General features: G+C 46.0%; 3 protein-coding genes across 6 annotated transcripts; 1 reads left to right on the plus strand and 2 right to left on the minus strand.

Annotated features, from left to right (window-relative positions):
* Positions 1–2145, minus strand: Cog8 (Component of oligomeric golgi complex 8). The gene is made up of 5 exons (NM_135659.3): positions 2007–2145; positions 1464–1936; positions 1192–1405; positions 927–1108; positions 1–868 (listed from the first exon to the last, which is right to left on the minus strand). The coding sequence occupies exons 1-5, from the start codon at positions 2077–2079 to the stop codon at positions 98–100; spliced, it is 1713 nt and encodes a 570-aa protein (NP_609503.2). The 5' UTR covers positions 2080–2145; the 3' UTR covers positions 1–97.
* Positions 2146–4911: 2766 nt separating this feature from the next.
* spz4 (spatzle 4) lies at positions 4912–11846 on the plus strand. Its single transcript, NM_135660.3, has 3 exons — positions 4912–5370; positions 9293–10581; positions 10641–11846. Exons 1-3 carry the CDS (start codon positions 5320–5322, stop codon positions 11092–11094), a joined length of 1794 nt encoding a protein of 597 aa, NP_609504.2. The 5' UTR covers positions 4912–5319; the 3' UTR covers positions 11095–11846.
* On the minus strand, positions 11596–20278 carry Dlg5 (Discs large 5). 4 transcript variants are annotated; one of them, NM_164967.2, is made up of 12 exons: positions 20063–20278; positions 19920–19998; positions 19706–19854; positions 18923–19014; positions 14806–18870; positions 14376–14741; positions 13793–14047; positions 13518–13737; positions 13221–13459; positions 12932–13161; positions 12664–12880; positions 11596–12600 (listed from the first exon to the last, which is right to left on the minus strand). In NM_164967.2, exons 4-12 carry the CDS (start codon positions 18975–18977, stop codon positions 12497–12499), a joined length of 5751 nt encoding a protein of 1916 aa, NP_723672.1. In that variant the 5' UTR covers positions 18978–19014; positions 19706–19854; positions 19920–19998; positions 20063–20278; the 3' UTR covers positions 11596–12496. The 4 variants fall into 4 exon arrangements, with proteins under 4 accessions (NP_723672.1, NP_001260384.1, NP_001260385.1 ...); NM_001273455.1 differs by having other exon boundaries at positions 14253–14741; positions 19920–20278; NM_001273456.1 differs by having other exon boundaries at positions 14806–18867; positions 19706–20278.
* Between the last annotated feature and the right edge of the window lie 51 nt (positions 20279–20329).

Below are 20329 nucleotides of genomic sequence, written 5' to 3' on the forward strand. Positions count from 1 at the left end.
CAAAAGTTTATAGTATAATTAAACTTTATGCCTTTAAGGGTAGGTATATTTATAAATATTGGAATATATTTAACAACTAATATTGCGTTGGACTGCTTTATCCCTCGGCAGTGACAGGCACCCCAGCGCTTGGCTTAGCCTCCATCACTTTATCCTGGGGCTGCACCAGTGCCTTGGTCGGCAGTAAGTGCTTCAAGGGCTCAAGAATGCGAGTCTGCTGCAAGTAGGTGAGCTGCTGTTGCTCCAGCTGAAGCAAGCTAATGCCCAAGTGAACGGTTAGCGACTGCGGGGGGAAGACTCCATGGATGCACCTCTGAATATAGGGTACCAGGTCGTAGGCCAGACATGAGCAGAGCCGAACAAATGCCTCTCGTTCGCTGCCGGCGAAGGCCTGCTGCTCTTGCCGATAAAAGGCAAGCACACGCTGAGCAGCCTGTTGCAGGGAGTGCTGCAGACAGCGGGTAACATCGGTGGCCAAGGCCAAGGGAGCACACAGACGCAGCTCGTTCAACGCGCTCAGATAGCCATTGCACAAAGCGGCCAGGGGATAGAAATCCAATAGAGCTTCGGGCGGCGCGTAGGACTCCTGCTCGGGATCAACCTGCTTGCGGGCGTGAGAGTGCAGCGCCACCTTGTTGATCAAGGTGAATCTCTCCAGTTCCCGCTCGAACTGCTCGTCGACCTGTTCCACGCTGCTCTCAAAGCGACGGCGGATCACGCCCACGAAAATTGGAGCCATAAGGGCACGAAAATCAGCGCCGACACGGCTAAACGACAGCCCAAAGTACATGCACTGCCCAAGCACTGTTTCGACGGAGCCAACTCCTAGCTGTAGATCACGTTCCAGAGTCTGCAGAAAGTCGCTGATCTGAAGAAACAGACAGAAAGTAGTATGCAAAGAAATAAACCAGTCAAGCAGTAGCAACCTTATTGTGCAGCCAGGCCTGAAAAAGTCTGTCACCGTTGCAGCTGACGCCCTGCAGCGGTCTTAAAGAACTCTGAGTCTTTAGAGTGCCCTCGTCTTCCGGGAAAATTGCGCGATACTGGGTGATTATATTGAACAGATTTATGCGAGTAATCTCGATGGTTTTCGATAGATGCTGCTGGGCTGTAAAGAGCAAGATGAAAATTGTTAGTTTCATTGCTGTGGTCCGAAGCGCCTTTTGCTACTTCTTTGAGCTTCACACTAACCATCTGCAGTGGGTATGGCCTCCAGGCAAGAAGTTAACCACGCGTCCCTTGCCTGCAGAAACTTCAATCGCAGTTCGTTGTCACCGAATGCCTGCATCCGTCGAAGATAGCCCACGATTTGCAGGCACTTGGGTAGCTGGAGATCCGTCCGCAGTTGTGCAACCAGCTGCACCAGCATGTTGTGCCACAGGGCTTCCACGGAGCGCACAATGCTCTGAAAGTATTCGCTTAATAAAGGAGAATGAAGAAAATCAAACTCAATGATAACGCACTGTGACCACGGGAATGTGTCCCTGGTGCTGGCCCAAGCGGGTGGCGTAGGCGGCCAGTTCCAGAGCCTCCTCGTAGCGGCCCTCGCGAATACAGCGCTCCATGAGTTGCGGCAGTTCGAGAACTTCCAGCAACTGGGCGTTCTTTTGCAGGGTAATGGAATTCAGTCGCCGTTGCTCATTCAGCTCGGCGGAGTCCTGCAGGAAGCGTTCGCACTGGACACTGAGGTCGGGAAGCTTGGACACCAGTGTGTCCAGCTGCTGCTCCGATCGCAGGAACTCGCTGAAAATCGAACGCGAGTTCTCCGCGGTGGTGATGAAAGTTCTGTAGTTGGAGATGGCCAGATCCTGTGTCTGCTCCAGAATGGTGCGCGCCTCTTCCGCCAGTCGCGTCTGCTCCTTCTTCAGCTGCTCCACCTTGCAGGTACCCAGTTTGGCGAGGTAGTTATCCAGCTCCGGATTGCCACGCAGATTGTCTGATGATGCGTTTGGAACACGAAACATAAGTTATCTGCCCATTCCGGCGGCTTTAAATGATGCACTCACCTGGCACACCGTCGGGGAATATCAGCTTCAGTACCCTCTCGTTCTCCAAATCCATTTTGTCCGGAAAGTCCATTGTTTTCAATTATAAATCAAAAATTATCCAATTTGTTGACGTCTGTGAAAAACAGCTGATTCGTGCGGTTCGTGCTACCAGATCGACGGTAGCCAGTACTGCCAGATTGCCGCGAATATTTTCTTTTATTGCTATTTAAAACCATTTTAGGCACCTTTCTAGATTCTAAGATCAATACAATCCGAAAAAGCTTTCTATAGAACGCATTTTAAAAATTAAGCTTACTCTGGAATGGTTGCGATAAAGTCACATATGAGAAAAGTAGTGTTAAAAATTCAATCATGAAGTCTGACAGAAGCTGACCAATATGAAACTCGCCTAACGTCTTTTCAAACATTTAGCTATATGATTTTTGTTTTAAAATATATTTTAATTGTTAAATTTAAATATATATATTTACATTAAATCTATACATCTTTAAAACTCAGGGCTGCACAAAGTACAATTTTTTTACATGGCATTAAAAGTTTTAATTGTTATATAATTTAAAGAATCAGTCCCTTAAAATACAATGCCATTAAATGAAAGTTAATTGTTAGGGAACAATGAAGCTATTTAGTACAATTTAAGTAACGATGAAAGGTTGCTAAGAAACGCGATTTCTTTTTCCCTATGAATAAGATTGAAATAGCTATATTAATGGATTAGATTATAACATTCGAATCATTCATTCATTGGTCTTATAGTTTCGATACGCACTTTACTTTCCTGGCCCAGACCTCCGATTAAAGCGCTCAACTGGAGTGAAGTGAACCTGCTTCTCAGGCGCAACCGCAGCCACAGTTATTATTTTTGCACTTTCACTTGCTCTGACCCAAATATCGATGGCACTTAGCTGATACGATTCCTTTATTTCGGGTGTCACTCACACAAAATGATATGATTTAGCATGGGCTATATCATAGATATTTTAACTTAACCGTAAGATACAACATTATTGCAAACTTAGGCACTTTTCTTATGAATGCTGTGGAGCCAGCCGCTTTTGCACAATATTTCGCAATAGCAATTATTTGGCAATTGTTTGGGGGAAAACCAGTTTTTTTTTTGCGGTCAGAAAAGGGAGCGGAAAAAGGCAGGAAAATCCATCAGCGACCACCCACTCCACTGCTGGACCTTAGCTACATCCGCCAAGCAATCCGCACCGCCCCACCACCCACCGCACCACCTGGTGGCGCAACTCTTACTCAATGGGAGTTTTCGTGGCCAATAAAAAACGGACGATGAGGAGCGGTTACAATATTGTTCGTGCGGCGTCTCGTGGGCGGAGCTGACGGGCGGGAGAGACATAGAGGTGGATAGTGGGCGGTGGGCAGACTAGGGGGGCGGGCGAGGACATAATAAACACACAACGATAATTAAACCGCGGTTAGACTGGACAGCAGACCGCTTTCAACAGTTTTTTGTTTTGCTGTCAGCGGAGGTGGTTTAAACAGTATCGAAAGTTGCTATGCACCGCCTTATAGATACTAAAATTAGTAATTAAATGCATTTACATAGTATAGTATAAATTTATATCACTATAAAATAATTTAAAAAAAAAACAAACAAATAAAATAAAAATATGTATATAAAATGAAAAAAACATTAACGTAAGAAAATATAACATATATATATATTGTTCGATGGCTTATGGTATTTATTTATATTTATTTATTACATTACACAGTCAGCCCTCGCTAAGTGCAGTTCCCGCAATCAAGTCCCGAAGATGCGCGCCAAAACAAGCTCTCTGTTCTCGACGAGGCGTCTAATCCTCGCCAGCAGCAACAGCAGCAGCAACAACACTTGCAACACCAGCGGCCGCAAATGAATCAAAACAAAGCCCAGGCAACAACAAATGCTCGGGTCCACCACTGACCTACTAAGACGCACTCTCCGCTTCGGAACATTGGAACGGTGGAGCATTGGAGCGGTGGAGGCACCACGAGAACCGAAGACTGTCTTCCGAAGACTCCTCGTTGCGTGTGGCGCTTTTTCTTGTCGATGTACTCCCGTGTTTTTAATTTTTTTTTTTTTTAGTTTTTTTTTTGCGCTGGGTCGTTTTTCAGCGTTTGTCGACGAATAATAAATAAGAAAAAGTTTTCCTGCAAAAGCAAACCAAAAGGCAAAAACAAAAACAAAAGCAAGCCGCACAGTAAAAATAAGAAGCGTTTTCGCTGCTCAATCGCAACGTTGCTCTCTCACTTCGTCACTCGATTTTCTCTCCACTCGGAAGAAAAATGGAAGTAACAGCTAAAATAGTTAGTATTAGCTTTGTAGGACTTTAATTTTAAGTAACTTTAGTTTCATTAAGTTAAGTTCTCTAGATTCTTATTACTTTCCAAAAAGTCTCTTAATCTCTTCTATTTCAGGGAATCCATCAAAATGTATGTTTAAAACTGATTTTTTTTGGCTTTTGAGATTATAAGTTAATCAAATATTATATTCAAATTTAGTTGAATAGTGCTTATACTTGTGTTGTTCTTATAATGAAAAATTAATGCACATTAAATTCAATTTCTAAAACAAAAATAGAATCAATAACAAAGGTGTTGAGCGCATTATGCTCAATATACGTTAAATAAGAAAACATATATTTATTATTTAATAATGTATAGTTGTTAAAAAAAAGTTGGTATCCAGAGATTGACAAAGTGCACAGTTTCGCAACTCTAGATTTACAACATGTAGTTCAAGAATTTGAATGTTTTGCGTATGGGTGCGCTTAACTTCCATAGAAGCACCACCAATTTCTTGCAGTGCATTGGAGCTGGGTGCGCGGCGGTGGAAGAGAAAGAGAGAGGCCGACGGTTTGCCGTGGGACTTGGGATTGATCAGCCGCTGGTGGCGTCGCAGTTGCAAACGTGAGTTCGAGGCGTGTGAACGTGATTTCAGGCTTTTCGTCGGCTCTCCTCGATTTCCTCGATTTCGGCGCAGTGGGAAAAGCGCCCGGTCCAAAGAAAACAATAAAAAAAAAAAACCAAACAAAAACGAAAAAAAAAACAGAAGCGGGACCCCTGAGGTCGCGGAAACTGCAGACGATTTGCGATTGTATTGAAATATGGACTTTGCCACTAATTTTCATTGCCCTGCGAGTGTGTGTGAGCGTGCGAGTGTGAAATCTGCGTGAAACATTGCCAAATCCTTTGACAGATTTCTATTTGCGCCTATTTTGCATTCGGCAGTCGGCATCTGCCATTTGCCATTGCCATTTGCCATTTACCATCGACGCGAGTGTCAATCGAGTGAAAGTAAACAATGGTGCGCACCCAAATGGATAGGCGATCGCCGATCACTAGACTAATAACGGTAAGTGGGGATCGCCCAAGGCGGTCGTCTTGCATAAGAAAGTGTCAAAAATTAAACAATTGCAACAGCGAAAGAAACAACAGCGAAGCTCGAGATGGTAAATACAGGCCACAATGTAAACATATTGATGTTATACAAGCAATGCAAAGTGTTCAAAGCCCCAAAAATACTTAAATATTCAATATGCTTTGAAATTAAAATAAAAAAAAAAATGAAATTTTACCAGTTCTTATTATTAACAAAAGAAAACAGTGACTATTGTGTATTGTGTTGCAATTTTTGCCGTTTTACAACTTTGAACCAATGTATAAAATTGTGTTATGACTTTCATTGGTATGTCACATTTCGTTTACTGAAGTAACCAAAATATTCATATCTAAACCAATAAAATCTCCTTTTAATTGACCAAAAATCAATTAATCAATCGACTGGGCATATTTCGTTATTGGTGTCCCCTTGGGCCACAAGCCATTGATGAAAATGAAATCGCAATTAAAAGATGGTCACGCGTCCCCGTCATTTTTTCTCAAAATGTGTTGAAATCGATAAACGTTTGGGCTAAGCGTTTTATGCATATTAACAACTTCTGCCCCTTGTCCGCGAGTGGGTTTTGTTTTCTTTTAACGCATGACTACGCAATCATAAAAGCATAACCAACAACGAAAATGCTCAAAGTTTCCGCTGTGTTTGCTCTACTGGCTGGCATTGCCGGTCCCAAGCAAAGGAGTGTAAAAGAGACAGAAAGAGAGAGAGAGAGAGAAGCGGAATAAAATAAAAAGTTTCACTTTCTTCGAGAGCAATGCGGCTAACTTGGGATCGACTAGTTGGATTTGGCCCAAGCCAAAAGTCGAGACCAAAACTCAAACCGAAAGCGAATCGGTTGCCCAAAAACAAAAATATCGACTTGCCAAAATTGGGAAACGAAGTTCGCGGCCTTTTCCGGCGGTGTCCAATCAGTGAAATTTTTGCGCTTAATTTTACATTTCGCCATGAATATGCACTATTCCTCGAAAGGGGAAGGGAAGTGAGGAGCTTGCAGCACGTCAAAGTCAAGTTTGTTGCCTGAGTCTTTTGTTTCGGCTGGCCTGCAACCTCGTCGAGTTTGTCGCCTGAGTCTTTTGTTTTGATGGGGAAAATTTCACCACTCGCCAGCTGCCAGCTGCTCGCCTGGCAATTAGCAGAAACAGCAGCGGTCAGGCCAAATTTGGTTAAGTGTAACATCAACTTCATTTCCAGAGCCAATTGAATTTATAAATAATTCATTCTAGCCACTCGCCAAGAGAGTCGGGCGGACGGACTGCTGGCGGGCAACATTGTATTTGTATTTGGGAAATGAAGACATAGACTGGAACGTCTCCTCCTCGCGGCCAACCCCCTCCCCCCTCCGCCCGCCTTCCTGCCCACCGTGCGGACTGGGTTTTCGTAGAAAGTCGCTGACACATTAAAGTGTTGCAATACGTTTCTCTGACGACAGCTTCGGCATCGTCTAAGATTGACAAATGTCTTCCTCGATGCGAGTTGACTTAATGCCCATTTGCACTGCACCGCAGCATCGGCACTGCGTCGCCGCATTCAGTTCTGCCACAAGAAGAGCAACTAAAAGTAGCGAGCCAACACAAATGGCTACCAGTAGTAATACAGTTTCTAAGAAGAATATTTAATTATATTTTCTTGAGCATAGAAAACTAAAGAGAACTAATTCAAAATTGGCTAGACTAAAGAAATTAATTTTTTCTTAATTAATTTACTTTCTTGAATTATGTTTTCGAGCTGTGTGAAATCGAATGAGACCAGCTCGATTCAAGACATTCTGCCAGCACAGACTGGCGCAGTTGCAAGCTCTCACGGCTGATTGGACATATTGATTTGTTTCGCCGACTTTGGACACTGACAGCAGTATTTGCTCCAGTTTCGCCGTGGCTTCTGCGCTTCCAAGAATTATGACAATGTTAATGAACGAGATTCGGCTTAATTGTCCCGATGCACATGACAATCGGCACTAATGCCAGGCTGCCTTATTTACTTTTAGCCGAACAAAGCGAAAGTAATTCTGCTTTCCATTTCAGGCGTCTTCGCCTCTTGCGGTCTGACCTGATTTGATTTTCAACACAAATTAGTTCGCGTAGAGCCATTTGTTTCGCACCCAAGTTGCGGTCTCATCCTCGGGTTTCCGAATCAGAGCTCAGATCACTTTCTTCTCGTAATTGCCATGGTCTGGGTGCCGTGGAGCACTTGATTGTAGTACTTTTCCCAATTGGGAGAAAAGGGTGTTAGCGCTAGCAGGAATTCCACCTTGTCATTGATATTTAAATTTCTTTCGGGTACATGATGTGTGAGAATAATTATAATTTGCTTGAAAGAAACGGAGAAGACTTTCAACTTTTTTCTAGCTATGATTGCTGGAAATTATTGTTTTGATAGCTTCCATTTGTAGAAAAATACTCAAAAGTAATATCTATATTAAATTCAAATCTGAATGGAATGGATAACTTTAGAAAAGGTATTCGAAAATTGGCTGGAAAATATTACGAAATATCATATGCATTGACCTTGCTTACGTATGCTAATGATGCTGGAATTTTCCCGAAACGAAACACAGATCAATAATCACTATTACCTAACCGCATGGCAAATCGTGTTGAGCTCACATTTTGGACACACATCCGCCAAGGGAGCCGATCACTTTCTTTTCTTTTCGTGATTCACCCGCGATCGATATGTGCTCGCCATATATGAGATATATGTACATATAAACGGGGTGCATATGATTTTTGGCCAACCGGTTTGGTTGTCAAAGAAAGAGCCAAGATTGCGAGTCCAAGAGACCCTATTAGGACCGACTTGCAGACCAATGTTCCCGGCTTTTGGGCGGCAATTGTGCAACCGAAAAGGAAAGTTGAAAGGGCTCCAGGGCGCGGGAGGTGGGGCGGGAAATGCGATGACTTTTCCAGCGAGCGCGGCGCAATTTACTTTTACTTGGGTAACCCATTTCGCTTTTGATTGCTCTTTGCATTTCACTTCGCCGGCTGCCAGTGGCCGGTGTTGTCCAGTTGCAAGTTGTCCGCCGCCAGCTGCCGGTTGTTGGTCAGCCATTCGAGTGGTGCGGTGCGTTGTGGTGCGGGGGGTGGAGGGTACGGCAGGGTGATGTGGCTACGACGGCGGTTAGTCTGGCGTGGTGGTATCCATGCAGTAAGAAAAACTTGTTGGTATCAGATATTGATCAAAGAAAAAGAAGTCTTTAAATTATACTATTATAACTTCTCTTTTATTTACAAATATATATATGTAATTTTAAGCCATAATATACTCCTATATAATTTAATTAAATTTTAAAAGAAAGTGTTAAAACTTTGTCTCTGTGCAATGATTGCTGAAATTGCGGCCATTCTCTCTGGCGTTGCTTTTTTGAAGGTGGGATGCAAATGCACATCGATCATCTTTATGACTTGTGATTGTCCAGTTGGCTTTGCGTGAAAGTAAAATTTGATTTTCTACCGGCTCTGGCCATTCGTTTTAGCCGAGTGAGAGCCGCCCGGCCAATTCAGTCTGTCCTCTGGTCCAGGTGCATTGAGCCCACTTGCCTGCACAATATATGCTGCTACAAAAACTGAAGTTTTAGCGTCACGCCATTTGCTTATCAGCCAGCGATTGTGGTTTCAATTAAGATTTCCTCTGCTCAGCTGGAGCTGCTGAGTACTTCCATTAGCTGGATGGGTCATTTGGCCAATCAATCCGTATGGGATAAAAAGCCTTTCGAAAACCAGGAAATGTGTAAAGTAACAAACAGTTTATATACAAGAAGTGAAACGTACATGCATTTTCATTCGAAGTAAAAGATTAGTTTAATAAAACATTTTATTATGGAAAGTTTAAAATGGGACAATAAACCAATTGACTATATTTCCCATATATTTTCTTGCAGATCGAGGTTATCGGGTATTTGCTGATCCTAATGACGATTGCTCTACCACTTTCTTCCGCCGGATTTGGCTTCGACTCGGCCAACTCGTGCAGTCCCAATGGGAAGATATCGCGACGTGGTAGGGCCCAGATCCTGGCTGCGATTCCCTGCGACCTGGGTCAGCAGGCGTTCTGCCACCTGCCAGGATCCGCTTATCCATGGCACGCTGTACGACGATTCGTGCACGAGAACCAGGGTCTGATGAAGCGCATGTACGGCGATGTAAGGCACATTTCCATCCTGCGGGATGAGATCCAGAACAACGAGGTGGATGCGGACGACATTGAGGAGACGGCGGAGCGATATAGCAAGGATGGCGGACGGCGGAGTGCCAAGTATCTGATGAACAACAGAGATCGCGATCGTGAGCGTGAAGATTTCGGAAGCTTCAAGAGCAACGATGTGCTAATGGAGCCGCACTTTCGACCTGTCTCCACGATTACCACAAGTACGACTAAGGCTACGACGACTACAACCACTGCTCCGGAAATAGTTAGTAGCACCACGGAACGAGTTCCAAATGAGGTTACCGACACAACGCCTGGAAATACCAATAGTACGATAAGTACTACTAAAGGAACTGCGCCACCTTTACACGAAAAACCCGAATCGGAAACAGACATTGTGGAGATCCAGCCCAGTCCAGAATCGAACAGCGTCTACGAAGTGGTGTCCCCTTCCGTTCTTTCAACCACGTCCACTGCCAAACCTTCGTCCGCAGCTGGTGAAAATATACAGATCATTGACTCACCACAGTTGGGGCTTCGTAATCTAAGCGCAGAGGCAAGTCCATCACAAGAACCACCCACAGCCACAACTGGGAAGCCCACATCTGTGCCCAAGAGCACGACACCTTTACCCATCAGGAAAAGGAAACCGGCAGAGACGACCACCAGTGCAGCCAGTCCAAAAGTCTCGAGTACCATTTCGACACCAACCACAACAACAGCAACTTTGCTGATACGTCGCAATGTAACCAAGTACTCACCCGCATCCGTGACCACGCCCGTCAGCTTCGCCTCGCTCTTCTCCGGCACCTCCAGCGGGCTTTTTAGTCCGGAGAGGTTGCGCAGACCCTTGACCACGACGAGCAGTACAAGTGCTCCAGCTTCATCCCCTCCGGCGGGTGGAACTCCAGCGAGCAGCTCTACCGGAAGCGCCAGCAAGTCTGGACTGCTAAGGGAGGGTCAGCTGTTTCAGGATGCCATGAAGCAAGAGCCCGTAGCTGTGGCCAGCAACTTGCGTGGAGTGTAAGTATATGACCCATTTGCTTATCAAATTATATAATACAATATTGATCTCTCTGCAGAAATGCCTGTCCCGTGAAGGATGAAGTGGTGGCTCCCTTTTGGGCAAACAATACCCGCGGCGAGGTCTTAGCCCTCCTCAATCTCTATCCCTTCGAGCAGTACGTCCACTGGGAGAAGTGCACCCACGAGTTCAAGCAAATGTTCTGCCGCGATGGATGCAGATGTGAACAGCAGTACCGCCTCCACAGATTGTTGGCCTACGATCCGCATAACGAGTGCCGCGGGATATTCTCCGACTGGTTCCGATTCCCGTCCAGCTGCATATGCAAGTGCTACAATATACCAATGGAGTTCCGCGCAACATCACGTAGTCCACGGTCCGACAGTCGCTTCGATGCTCCAAAATCCGATCCCATCGAGGCTGCCGAGGCGGAGGTCCAACGGGCCATTTACGAACATGCCACGGAAGAGTGGTATCGCCCACGTGATGAGTTCGATTTCTTGGAGGACTAATCCCATTAGATTCCCTCCTGTGAACAATTGTACAGTAGTATTAGGTTTTATAGAATTAAGCTATAATTTCCAATTAGTCCTTACAATACACATTTAAGAAACTTCAACCGATCAAGTTAATAACTTTCGATCATTCTTCGATCATATTTCACACAGACCTTCAATCTCACTTTAAACCTATAAGTAATCAATAATTATAAATTAAATCATAAAAGCGGCGTTATGTTAATGTAAATATAGTCCAACATAATGCCCGATTTACGGAAAAACTGCAGAGCGAATGTACCTTGAAATACTTACGAACGCATTGCGGCCATTGAGCTGCGTACGATGGTATTTACTAGAGTTATGTATTTATTTATTCAAATGATAGCTATAAGGATAACCATAAACGTGGCCATAACATAAACCCCAAATCTTTTGATGGACCCCTAAACGAAAGCATAGGCGTTCTGGAAAAATATTTATTGCAAAAATGTAGTCTGTATATTTAGAATGCTTATGTATAAAATAGATTTTATTGTATTTAATACGTTGATATATTACTGTTGTTTACTCTTTATGTACACAAGTGTACGATGATAAATTAGATTTATAAATTGTATTTATTTTGTAGAAAAGGTTTTCTGTTTTTTTTTTTAAGCAATTTGAAGGCATTTAAGGCACTTCATTTCAGTTTAACCATTTACCACTTAAGGCTAGTGATAGCATTTTGTCTATCACACATTTAAATAAAATTTCTAGTGTTGCTTAGCTAGTCGCGTTTTTAATTTCGTAGTCGGGCAAAGGCAGTTGCCAGAATTAGATAAGTTTTAAGTAAAGCTTGATTTTGAAGCGGTTCACGAAGGTAATTGGATAGTCGAAACTATTTAATATACACAGTTGAAAAGTTGAAGGCTTTAAAGCCACGCTCTATTGCCATCGAGTTTATCGAATCGTTTGGGTAAATAATAAAAAAATATAAGATGCCTTTACTTACAATTACATAATAATAAATTGCATACAAACAGACTTTTGGCTTAGAATGTCGCCAGAGAAGGAAATCTAGTTCCAAACGGTATATATAAATTAGATATATAAATTGTGGAAGCATTTTCCATTTTTGTGATTAAAGCTGACCATATTTTGCCGTCAGAGCGGTCGGACTAACCGCAAATAAAGAGTAAGTCTATAGACATTAATTAGGTGACAGAGACAAGAAACAGGTAGAAATACCGCGCCCTAACTTCCAAGTTGCAAGTTGACGCCAATCGAATACTCTGCGTTGAACAAAACAAATACAAATATGATACTATTGATGCGCATTGAAAATACTAATCGTGAGTGTCGCGTTGTGTGCTAATAACTAAAACTAGGATGCTCCAATGTCCAAACTGTCCGTCCAGGCGGCAATCCGATCGGATCAGCCACTCGATACGGGCACCCAAAGTAGCTTGTCCTGCTCCTTGTCGACGGCATCCTTAATTTGGGTGCACATGTGCTTGATACTGACGCCGGGGATTACGGCTGCAGGTAAATGAGAAAGCAATTATTCACATTGAATTGTGATTAATTAAAATAAAGTTATACCTGATATGTATTGCTTATAGTCGGTCTCGAGCTTCATGGCCCGCTCGTACATCTCCTTGGCCGCCTTGGCTGAGATTTTGTCGGTGCCAAAGTCGCGAATATCTCGGATTTGTTTGGCAGACTTAAAGCGCAGCAGGAGGACAATTGGATAGATTTGTAGGCGCTGCAGACGCTCCACGGCGGAAATGGAAACGTCAAGGATGCAGTGGCGTCGATCCTGTAAGGGATATTTAATGAAGATGTCTGAAAATTTCTGGAGTTTACCTACATTTTTGCAGGCATTGCTAATCGCCTCAACGGTGGTGCATTCAAACTTGTTGCCCCTCCGCCGATAATCCACAAAGATGTTTTCTTTTAGACCCTCCTCCATGGCCTCCTGCGAACAGTCCATGGCCGTCACCTCGCACAGTTTGAAGAGGTTGGAGAAGTCAATTGTAAGGCGAACCATCAGACACTCGGACAACGGTCCGATAATCAGCACGGGCCGGCGAATGGGTGCTAAAAGATTGTGTTTACATTAACTTACTTCTTTTAGTTTTCATAAAAAATGTACGTACAATCTAAAAGCTCTACACGCTGGTAGCTAAGGGCTCCACCATCATCGTTGAGCAGACCTAAGTCTGGAAAGAAGCTAAGCTGTGTGTTGCTGAAACTGGCAATCTCCGTGGAGTCGCGGGACGAGCTGCGCTGGTTTTTCTTGCGACGAAAAAATGATCTTCTGGCCGAAGTGCTGCCGCGTCTGGCCGTTCCCGTATCACAGTCGACCACCTCACCCGAACGCAGTTCCTCCTCCACCCTGCAATTATATATAAATATGTGCAACTAATTCAAACTTAAGTAATTTGCCAACGTACTTCATTTGACTGGGTATTATGCCGCACTCCTTCCGATGGCCCATGGCATCCAGCTTCCAGGCTCGCCACAAGCCAAAGGTGCCATTAAAAACCGTATTGTCCACGTAGAGCACCTCGTCCTTAACAAAGCGCAAATCGTCCTCGTTCAACTCACCAGTCCGGTCAAACCCCACGCGAATATAAAAGGAGTCGCCAGGCTCGTCTTTAATTTGCTTTAGGGCTGTAGGGAATACATTATATCATAATCATAATCAACGAAAGAATTCACCACTTACTGTGTAACTTATTCTGTACCAACATGGTGACCGTATCCGTAAGCTTTGAAATCTCATTGGCCGCCTGCTCAGCGGTGACTCCGCTCAAATCTACACCATTGTATTCCAGTATTTGATCGCCTTTGCGAATTCCAGCATGATCAGAAGGCGATCCCACCGCGACGTCATGCACATATATGCCAACTTTATTGCCCCCAAATAGCTTGATGCCCAGGTTCTTTGACTTGTCCATGTGCAGAGTCACATACCTTAGAGCTGGAATTGAAAGTCCAAGTCATATCATGTGCAAAATACGAAAGATTGACGGCTTTGTTAGTAGGGAAGAAGCTGCGATACATAATGTGTTTGTGAAACTAACGCTCATACACTTCCGTTTTAGAATTTACAGATTTTGGGAGTTAAAATATTTCGAGCCATTTTATCTAAAATCCTTGTTCTTTACGGCCCTGAGAATATGTACCTGATACAGCCGGAAACTCTTCCTGCTGCACGGTTACCTTCTCCGTCGAAGGCACGAATTATGGGGAAATGCTACTATCCCGGGAGTGTGGTTAGTAGTGGGTGTAGAGTGGTGGCTACGTACTCTCTGCTGGAACGGATGCAGGTGGCGGCGGCAAGGATGGCTTAGGTTCCTCATCATACACCGTTGACGTGGCTGAGGCAGTCGTTGTGGTGGTGGTGGCCGCCGATGAAGGCATGTCCTGGCTGCTGCTGATATCCGACTGGTTCTCAAGGCTATCGGTGAAGCTCTGGTCCTTAATCGACTGATGCGACAGCGGAGCCCTTGAGCCGGGTCTCGTTGAAGGAGCCTGCGGCTGCATCGGCAACGGGAAAAGCGAGTTGCGGGCAGGAGGACGGGGAGAGTTGCGCGGAGTCGGGGAGCCCGAATGATTGATGGGAGATTCTGGTTCCAAATTGTGCGCTCCCTCGTACTCAATTGAAGGGAACTCTGCAAAAAAAGTAAACAGCACAATTAGAATGGGATGAGTATACGGACTGACCGATAAACTTACTCTCCGGATTGTACTGAACGAGCATTGTAAAGGAGTCGCCGCACTGCCGCAGCACATTGGCAGCAATCTCCTGCGTGGCCGCCCGCATGTTAATGCCACATACTTCCAAGAGTTGATCGCCCACCTGGAGACCGGCACGCATCGCCGTGCTTTTGTCAGCGACGGTTGACACAAATATTCCGCCGCCGTTGTTGTTGCACTGAATGGTGATACCTAGCGACTTGTCGCGCTTGTCGATGGTGACTCTTCTAAGGTCTCCGGGGCAGAGAAAATCCGCAGGCACATTGGAGTTGCGCTTGCCACTTCCGCCGCCTCCATGGCTAAGGACTTCCACATGGACCTGCGGCATGGGCGAACCGCGGCCACTTCCTCCTCCACCGCCTCCTCCAACTCCTATGCTCGATCCAGTTCCATTTCCTCCTGCAATATTTGCACCGTAACTGTTGTGAATACTAGAGCTCATCAGTGACATAGGTGCACGATCTGAAGACGAGGCTGACATGGATCCACCAGAGACTGGCCCCGTGCTCGTCACATAATGATGGTCGATGCTGCCAGAGCTATTCTTCACCATACTGCTGCTTTTGCTAGCCACACTGGGATTAGATGGAATCCTTAATCGCTGATTGTCTTTCTTGCGCGGGAATGTTCCGCCTTCATAGATAGCTCCGCCAACTCCCGAGACTCCACCGCCCACCCCCATATAGGGACCTATCCCTAGACCGTGCCCGTAATCCAAGTAAGGAGCATGGGGATGGGGATGTGGATGTGGCATTGCGTTGGTCTGCGTGTGATGGTGCGGATGGTAGTCCAGATCAGTGGGTATTCCAACGCTGTCGTGCGGTGCCGTCGCCGCAGGTAGCTGTTGCAACTGCTGCTGAGGCGGTGGTGAAGGTAGGGTTAATGGACTGGATCTCCGGTTACCCCGACCACCGGGTCCAAAAGTGGGGAAGAGCTGCGTGTGTCTATTTCCCGGCATATGGTTGGACTGAAGAAATCCACCATATCCTCCGTGAACACCGGAACCAATGCTCTCGCTATCACTCGGGTACTTCGGCACATGCCTTACCGCCTGTGGCACATGGCGCTTGGCGTACATCCCGTATTCGCTGATAGCGGGACTCTTAGCAGACAGTATTGACTCTATAGAATTCTGCGATTTCAGGGACACAACGTCCGGCGGTTGTCCAACGGGCGGCGGGTGACTGCCCCTGGTCGGATGAAGCGGCATGAACATATTGGATCCGGAGCTGTTTTTGGGCAGTGGAGGCGGATGGAAGACGTCATAGACCTGCTGTTTGCGCACTGGAAACTCTCCGGCCGCCGGACCCGTACCACCGACCATTGATCCCGATCCTACTCCAAAGCCCGCCGATGTCGATGAGGCGTTCATTACTTGCTGCTGGGCCTGCTGACCACTGGTCTTGGGCTGATAAAAATCTCCGCTGGGCGTGATATTTAACGACAGGCGATGGTTACTATGCGGCCTGGTTCCGTAGCGCTCCTGTGAAGGCATTTTAACCCTGGCATTGGCGCCCATCAGAGGGGCTCGCTGGATCGGCTTTTGGTTAATCTCCTCGGCAGTCACACCGTATAGCGAATGCCTCGGATGTGTGGGATAACTAGTGTTGGGCATTCCATTGGGTGGTCCGGGGGGAAACAGTGCCGAGACTCCCGAGCTCACCGGATTAGAATTGCGGTTTGGATGCGTCTTTATAGCTCCTCCGTTCGATCCCCGAATGTGGGCCAGTGGCTTGGACATTTGCGGGGGCAGCGGTGGAGGCAACTGATCCTGGATCAACGCTGCTGGCTGCTTTTCTGGCACTCCAACCTCGCCCATCAGCTCGTCATCCTTGTCCACATTTATGGGACCGGCTGTAAAAAGCGACATCAGAGCACGCTTCTTCTCATTGCCGCGCATGGTGCCCGTTGGGTTTTCATGCGAGATGTTGGTCCGCGGCCAGGTACCCATGCTCTTGGAGGCCTCTTTCTCCTTCTTGGTCCGCTTCTTGCGGTTGAACAGATTCTCCTTGCTCTTCTCAGAGCTGTTTTCACTGAGCACAGAATCCAAAGCAGCGATGGCGTCGTCGTGCTCCTGCTCAAAGTTATCCTCTGGTGTGCCTGGTTTGCTGAACTTAAGCTTTCGGAAGAAAAATTCCGCGAACCTGGACGGATGTTTGGTGGCGCTACTGGGCCCACTTCCTCCACCTCCCCCGGCACTTGAGACATGCTGCATGGAGTCAATGGAATCTGTCTGCGCCGACGAGGTGGTCATTCCCGGGGGTAACTGATCCTGTACGTATTTAAGGGCAAACAGATTGAGCCCATCGCTTCGGGGATCATTCATCAACTGCATCACTTCCTCGATTGACTGCACTGAGTCCATAGACTTGTTGTTAATGCTTAACACTCGGTCGCCAACGTCCAGCTCTGGTTCGTAGAAGGCTAGCGAATTTTGCTCGATCTTTGCAATGAACACTCCCATGTCCAGTTGCAGGCCATGCGGGCAATCCCTATCCCTAGTCTTTAGCTGAACAGAATAGGCGTGCCGTTTGCTGTGACGAGTTCGGGAAACGAGCAGGAGGGAACGAGGAGCACAGGCGCGGATCTCATCAAGAACCATCCGTTTCGACAAAGACTGGCAGTCCAAGTTGTTCACCTTGCAGATCACATCGTTAATCTTGAGCTTCCCGCAGGCGGGGGAACTGCTGGTAACGCCACACACTAATTTTCGCTTGTTGCTGTCATCCAGGATGATGCCCAGGTCGGACGTGTGCTCGTAGCCGGACAGCTCTACTTCCAGGAGATCCTCACCTTCGTAACTGCTTGGGCGGAAACTGCGTCGGGATCCGGAGGCGTTACTGTCAAGATTTTGGCGCTCTTGCTGCTCCATTTGTTCTTTCAACAAGTCGATCTTTTTCTGCGCTTCGTCCTTCTGCTTTTTAATCTTTTCGCTATCCCGGATGGCCATCAGCGAGTCGGAGATGGCTTTATCTCTCTCGTGGCGCATTTTATCACAGAGCGTCTTCACCGAATCCCGCTCCTGCACGATCTTCTCACGTTGCGATATGGCCCAATCCCTTACGCGCTTCGCTTCTTCGGCATCCTGGCTTGAACGCTCCACCTCCGAGAGGGCCTTTTCTAAGCTCTTGCGCAGCTTTTCCAGTTCCTTGCTGTTCTCCAGCTCCTTTCCACTCGGAAATTCTTTGGACCACGAGCTATCGCGAGACTTTAGAAGATCGCGCTTTTTAAGGTCCGCATTGGCCAGCTGTAGAACCTTGATTTCAGCCCTGGCAAGCTGTTCGTCCTTTTTGAGCCTCTCAATTTCTTTGTTGGCCAGAACCAGATCGTCGGACATCTTCTGGTGCTCCTGCAGCACGTTGTCCTTCTCTGAGAGCAGTTGATTAAGCTCCTCGGTAAGGGAAAGCACATTCTTACTCTCCTGGGAGAGAAGAACCTTCAGTTTCTGATTTTCATCGCCTCGCTCCCGGTAGTAGTTGCGATCCTTTTCAAGCTCGATGTAGGACTTCTTGTACTTCTCCCTCTCCACGGCGACCATATTTCGCTCTTTCTTCAGTTCGGCCAGCTTCTCACTGCAGCTTCCATCGCATCCCTGCGTCTTGCCAAAATAATAAGGATTCCCACTGCCGACTGGCGGCACTTGGCTATTTCCATTCTGGGCCTGCTGGCTCTGTTGGTTTTGGGTCTCCAATAGCAGACGCTTGAAACGGGCGCTCTCCTCCACCATATCGGTGAACTTGTTACGATCGGCCACGTAATGCTCCTGGTACAGAGTTAACTCGGTGGCTAACTCATCGCATCGCCTCTTGGTGTTCGCATGCTGGTGGCGTAGGGTATTTAGCTCCAAAAGTGCGGACTTGTACTGCGCCTGCAGTATATCGTAATTTGCGCCGTTTCCACCAGAAATGCCCGACACGCCCACACCGCTACTGACGCCCTTCGAGGGCCCGTTGTTGTTGGACATGTTGGCAGCTGTGGTGCTGCCGCTGGAATTGGACGGCGGTCGTAGGGTATTATCATAGCCCACATACTCCGAGCTCTCTTCTAAAATTAAAGACGCTATGGGTAGGTACTTTAAATGAATACGGCGTCTTACCTTCCTGGCTACTCGTACTAGTCAGCGATAGATCTCCAGATGCCATCTTCGCCATCACAGCATCTTTAGGTAATACTTAACATAAGGGTATGCTGATGAGTAAAAGTACAAAAGATTAATTAGGTTCGTGCTAAAGTTAAAGTTAAGCGAGGTTCCAGGCTGTCTAACTAATTTGTTTAGCGTAATGCATTCTGCTTTCCAATTGGGGTTTGGTTTTTTCTTTGATATGGAGTTCGTTCATCTTATCCGTTTATTTATTAATTTTTAGAAAATTTATTTTTGGTTTATACAATTTTTTTTTAAACATCCAAAGGTGAGGATTCAAACTTTTACCTTTTAACCTTTTATCTAAAATAAACTGTAACTTTTTGTTAACTTTACTAGTAATACTATTTTGACCATTGCTGTATTTTTTGAAGTGTGCGAGTAAGTATGAAAAGCAAGGCATTGGAAAAACGAAACTTTCACAATTTTTGTGAAACCGCGATTTTCACAATCGAACGAATCGAATTTAAATACAACCGCAATGGGGAATGAGAAAATGGGCGGGAGTGGGCGTGGGTAGGCAGTAGGGAGAATGGGGATAGGTGGCGAAGTGTAGAAAAAAGGGAAGTTACGCAGTTTTTGGTAACTCTTACAAACGGCTATTGCTTGCGAAAATGAAATGTGTGGCAATTAAGCAGTCGAGTTAAAGCATCGAGACTAAGCTAAAGAATTAATTGAAGCAGCCGAGCAGAAAGCGTAAATTAATAGCAACATGTATGCACACACACACACACTTACCGAAACACCAACACACTCGCAGGCGGGCAAAACAAGTTGGCCGAATGAAAGAGAAGAAAAGCTGGCGAACACACAATGGTGGAAAGCACTGCGAGTTATATAAACCCTTTTTTTCCTTGATTGGAGTTTATCTTGGCCCAGCAGCACGCCTATTTGTCCAAAAAATAGGAAAATATAGCGTATTTTCCTTTACATCGAAAATCTTATTACGCACACTCACACACACGCACGCGAACGCAACAGCTGAATGGGCGCGCGAAAGAGAGGGGACGAGCTCCACCCCAATTCCAGCCCTGCGGGAAAGAGAGGGAGAGATGCAACAGGCGGACGTTGAACGGGACAACCGACGACTTTTACCGTTTTCGCTCGCGCATCCGGATTCCGGAAGTTGAGTTTCTTGGATCGTTGGGCGAAAAGTCAACCTCTACGGTGCACGACACTCTTGGAAGAACACTGCGACGAAAGCGATGACGAATGGCCAACGAAAATTGAACGAAATGAAATAAAAAAAAACAACACAACTTCTTCACTAAAACGTCACCAGTGTGACCGCGGAGTGACCGATAAATAATACACTCTGTCTCTTTAGACAATATTAAAATCGATAGTATTGTTTAATATCGA

Source organism: Drosophila melanogaster, chromosome 2L (genome assembly GCF_000001215.4).
Source record: "Drosophila melanogaster chromosome 2L".
In the NCBI taxonomy this organism is placed as follows: Eukaryota; Metazoa; Arthropoda; class Insecta; order Diptera; family Drosophilidae; genus Drosophila; species Drosophila melanogaster.

Bases quoted from the DNA above. Each gene is read 5' to 3' on its own strand.
- Cog8 (NM_135659.3), bottom strand. From the start codon at position 2,079: ATGGACTTTCCGGACAAAATGGATTTGGAGAACGAGAGGGTACTGAAG. The intron at 1,406-1,463 runs GTGCGTTATCAT...GAATACTTTCAG, and splicing joins GACACATTCCCGTGGTCACA to AGCATTGTGCGCTCCGTGGA. The intron at 869-926 runs GTTGCTACTGCT...CTGTTTCTTCAG, and splicing joins AGGCCTGGCTGCACAATAAG to ATCAGCGACTTTCTGCAGAC.
- spz4 (NM_135660.3), top strand. From the start codon at position 5,320: ATGGTGCGCACCCAAATGGATAGGCGATCGCCGATCACTAGACTAATA. The intron at 5,371-9,292 runs GTAAGTGGGGAT...ATTTTCTTGCAG, and splicing joins CGATCACTAGACTAATAACG to ATCGAGGTTATCGGGTATTT. The intron at 10,582-10,640 runs GTAAGTATATGA...ATCTCTCTGCAG, and splicing joins GCCAGCAACTTGCGTGGAGT to AAATGCCTGTCCCGTGAAGG.
- Dlg5 (NM_164967.2), bottom strand. From the start codon at position 18,977: ATGGCGAAGATGGCATCTGGAGATCTATCGCTGACTAGTACGAGTAGC. The intron at 14,048-14,375 runs GTACGTAGCCAC...TTTCAATTCCAG, and splicing joins TGCATCCGTTCCAGCAGAGA to CTCTAAGGTATGTGACTCTG. The intron at 12,881-12,931 runs GTAGGTAAACTC...TATCCCTTACAG, and splicing joins TTAGCAATGCCTGCAAAAAT to GATCGACGCCACTGCATCCT.